The sequence below is a fragment of the Microtus ochrogaster genome, linkage group LG10 (genome assembly GCF_000317375.1).
Source record: "Microtus ochrogaster isolate Prairie Vole_2 linkage group LG10, MicOch1.0, whole genome shotgun sequence".
Classification (NCBI taxonomy): Eukaryota; Metazoa; Chordata; class Mammalia; order Rodentia; family Cricetidae; genus Microtus; species Microtus ochrogaster.
In genome coordinates this window covers 3,436,230-3,439,279 of record NC_022035.1, presented here as the reverse complement: position 1 = coordinate 3,439,279, position 3,050 = coordinate 3,436,230, and the positions used below count along the sequence as shown (strand labels likewise).

Genomic DNA, 3,050 nt, shown 5'->3' with positions numbered 1-3,050 from the left:
CTCCTCCTCCTCCTCCTCCTCCTCCTTTTTCTCTCAGTCTTGGATTTGTAAATAAAAATTCAGGAGTCCAAAATCCTTGTCTTTCATCACATAATGTCTTAAACTCATTAAACAAGTAAAAATGCTGCCATGTTTTTGTGCAGATTGTTCTGCGGGTGTAGAATGTCTATTTTTAAAAAAAAAAAAAAGTCATTTTGATGTTGAGTCCCAAAAAGGAGGCCCGAGGCCTGGATCCCAAGGTGTGAGTGAAAATATCCTTACAGTGATGGGTTTCCAGAACACTGGACAAAAACTTCTCTCTCTCTCTTCTCTCTCTCTCTCTCTCTCTCTCTCTCTCTCTCTCTCTCTCTGTCAGATGCAAAGTTACTTATTAAGGACTTATTAAGTTACTGAAGAGAGGCGATTGCAGAAAGGGAGGGAAGGGGGAAAGGAAGGAAAAAAAGATAAAAGGGGTGTAAAAAAAGAAGAGGAGGAAGGAGAGAGAGAGAGAGAGAGAGAGAGAGAGAGAGAGAGAGAGAGAAAGAGAGAAAGAGAGAGAAGAGAGAAGAGACCCAGATCCCAGATCCCAGGGACAGTTCCTCTGAGCTTGTCGCTTAGGCTGTTTGGCAGATGCAGGTGAGTCCTGGGTTCTCAGAGCTTCTCTGGGAAGTCCCGGAGGCCATCCACTCAGCAAGTCACATCATTTGTGGTCTCTGCATGGTGTCCTGGTGTGGTGAGGAATACCAGGGTGAGTAGCCAGGCATGTAGCTGTTGGGGGGCATACTAACGCCCTTGGTGGAGGCAGAAACGTCCCACACTGGAGGAAGTGCTGGTGAGCGAGGTGACAGGGCTGCTGAACCTGGGAGAGGGTCGCTCTCATGGGGGTTACTGCCCTGCTTCAGCAATTTCTTAAACTTAGAGCGTTTATTCTGAAACCATATCTTCACCTGCAAGAAATGGAGCAATCAGTAGGCCAGATAAACATCAAACCGGTGCCTTCAATTAGCATCCTAGGCTCAAGAAGCAATATAAAAATAAACAACAGAACCATTGCAATTCCAAAAAAAGCAATCCCTTCACCTCTTCACAGTCATCTCCATTTCTCTACTGTAGGCCTACTCTTATCTTGCTGTGATACCTACAGTTCTTGTGATTCTTGGGTTGAATCATAGCCTGGGCTTTTAAAGTATCAACATAAAATTACAAATAAATCAAATGAGATTGGTGGAGCAAAATTTTATGGACATTTAAGTGGAGTAGATTTTGGGTCAAAATCTTACAACTGAATTTGCCTCCTCCAATTATTTAGTTTTATATTTAATAACCTCCAAACTCGCAATGCTATGCATATCCAAGTAGCAAATGACTATGAATTGATTAAAGGCTGCCTTTCACAAGCAAATCGCTTGATCATACCTGTGCATATTGTGCATATGCCACGGAATATGCCTGAGATATCTTTCTCCAGACATAAATATCTTTCCAGTCCTGCAGGGATTAGGAAATGTAACATCCCCCATTCCCTACCTAGTATGTTACTTAAGCAAACAGAGGTCATCAATCATCACATGATTGGGATAGCTACTAGAAGTCAAAGGCCTCTGAAAACCACATGTGAATCAGAAGTCTGTGTTGGCAGCTCATCTAGGACAACAACCCAAATTTTTTGATGAAAGAAAATGTACGAAGCAGCTTTACCTTTAAAATTTCTGAATCTGTTTTTCCAAGAATAAGAGTCATGGGGTATCTAGAGTATCATAGGAAACCTCAAATATTTTCAGTGGCACCATGGCACTAGAGATCAGGCTGATGGGAAAGAGCTTAGGGAAGTGGCTTGCAGACACCGTTCTACACAGTCTGGGCAACTGTCTTGTAAGACCTGAAGACCTTGCTGCATGAAGGTGATGAATGTCATAGTAGGCCTCTCCAGCCTAAGCAGTTGGTTTAACTGATGGTTTGAGAGCGCAGCCTAATCTAGTCACCTCTAGGCCCCTTTCTGTGAAGTCTGAGCCGTCCAGCACATCTCTCAAGTGACCAGGACTATTATTTGTGGTGTCCCGGGCCATAATTGGGGGAATATTCTCTTTGCGTTTCAATTCTGTCAAGTTCTAGACTATAGTGAAGTACCCCAACCTGTACTATTTGGTACCAGGGTGATGTAATCACTGAGCTTAAAGCAATCGTCAAAAATCCCTAGCTTACCCATCCTGGAGGGAATGGCTTCACACAGATGCCTTTATTAAGCTACTGGAAAATGTGTCTAGTTAACTTGCTGCTTGTCTCAGCTCTTAACTTTCCTTCCTATGTCAATGAGTTGAAATTCTTATTAGCTCTCCAGGGGTCACAAGAAGGTCCTTAAGAAATGGCCTTATTTTGCTTACTAGCTGGCAACCCCCAACTCTCTCTCTCTCTCTCTCTCTCTCTCTCTCTCTCTCTCTCTCTCTCTCTCTTTTTCACACACACACACACACACACACACACGCGCGCGCACACACACACACAATTGTTTTGTGTCATGTTATTATGCTCTGAAATCGGATTTGATTGAGCTATGCTTTTGTTCACCGAAAGATGCTAGGCTCGGCTGGAGTCGCAGAGGGTTGGTGTATATGCAAATCCAATCCAGTATCCAAATACCATGTCATTTGTTCCAAACTGTGTGATCCCGTGAAAATGCGCAACTGGAACATAAGCATTTGTCATTTAGCTCCTTGCATCCTTGGTTGACTAGGCCAAGAATTCCTCCTGGTGTGCTCTCTGCACGATTGGCAAGCGGGGCCAGCATTTCAGGGATACTCGGGCTTCTCGGGAATTACCTGTGTTTGTGTCAGTCCTAAGGAAGCTGCCAGTTCGGCTCTCTCGGGAAGGGCCAGGTATTGAGTCTGCTGGAAGCGATGGTTTAAAGCCTGGAGCTGCAGGCTGGAATAAATGGTCCGAGGCTTCCGAATCTTTTTCCCCTTTCCGTTGAACCTGATTTCCCCGTTTTCAATCACTGTAGTTTTTTGTTGATCTATAAGCAAATGACACAGAGGAGCGGTCACCCATGAGGCCACTGCTGCCTTCTCCCTTCA

At 44.3% G+C, this 3,050-nt stretch overlaps 1 protein-coding gene across 1 annotated transcript in view; it reads right to left on the bottom strand.

Annotated features, from left to right (window-relative positions):
• Nucleotides 1-485: 485 nt before the first annotated feature.
• The window catches only part of Dlx6 (distal-less homeobox 6), a 4,559-nt gene continuing 1,994 nt past the window's right edge, over nt 486-3,050 (bottom strand). Inside the window, exons 2-3 of the mRNA XM_005363703.2 lie at nt 2,796-2,989; nt 486-926 (exon numbers count right to left, since the gene is read on the bottom strand). Coding sequence (XP_005363760.1) covers nt 675-926; nt 2,796-2,989 — 446 coding nt within the window. The 3' untranslated portion in view covers nt 486-674. The remainder of the gene's footprint in view (nt 927-2,795; nt 2,990-3,050) is intronic.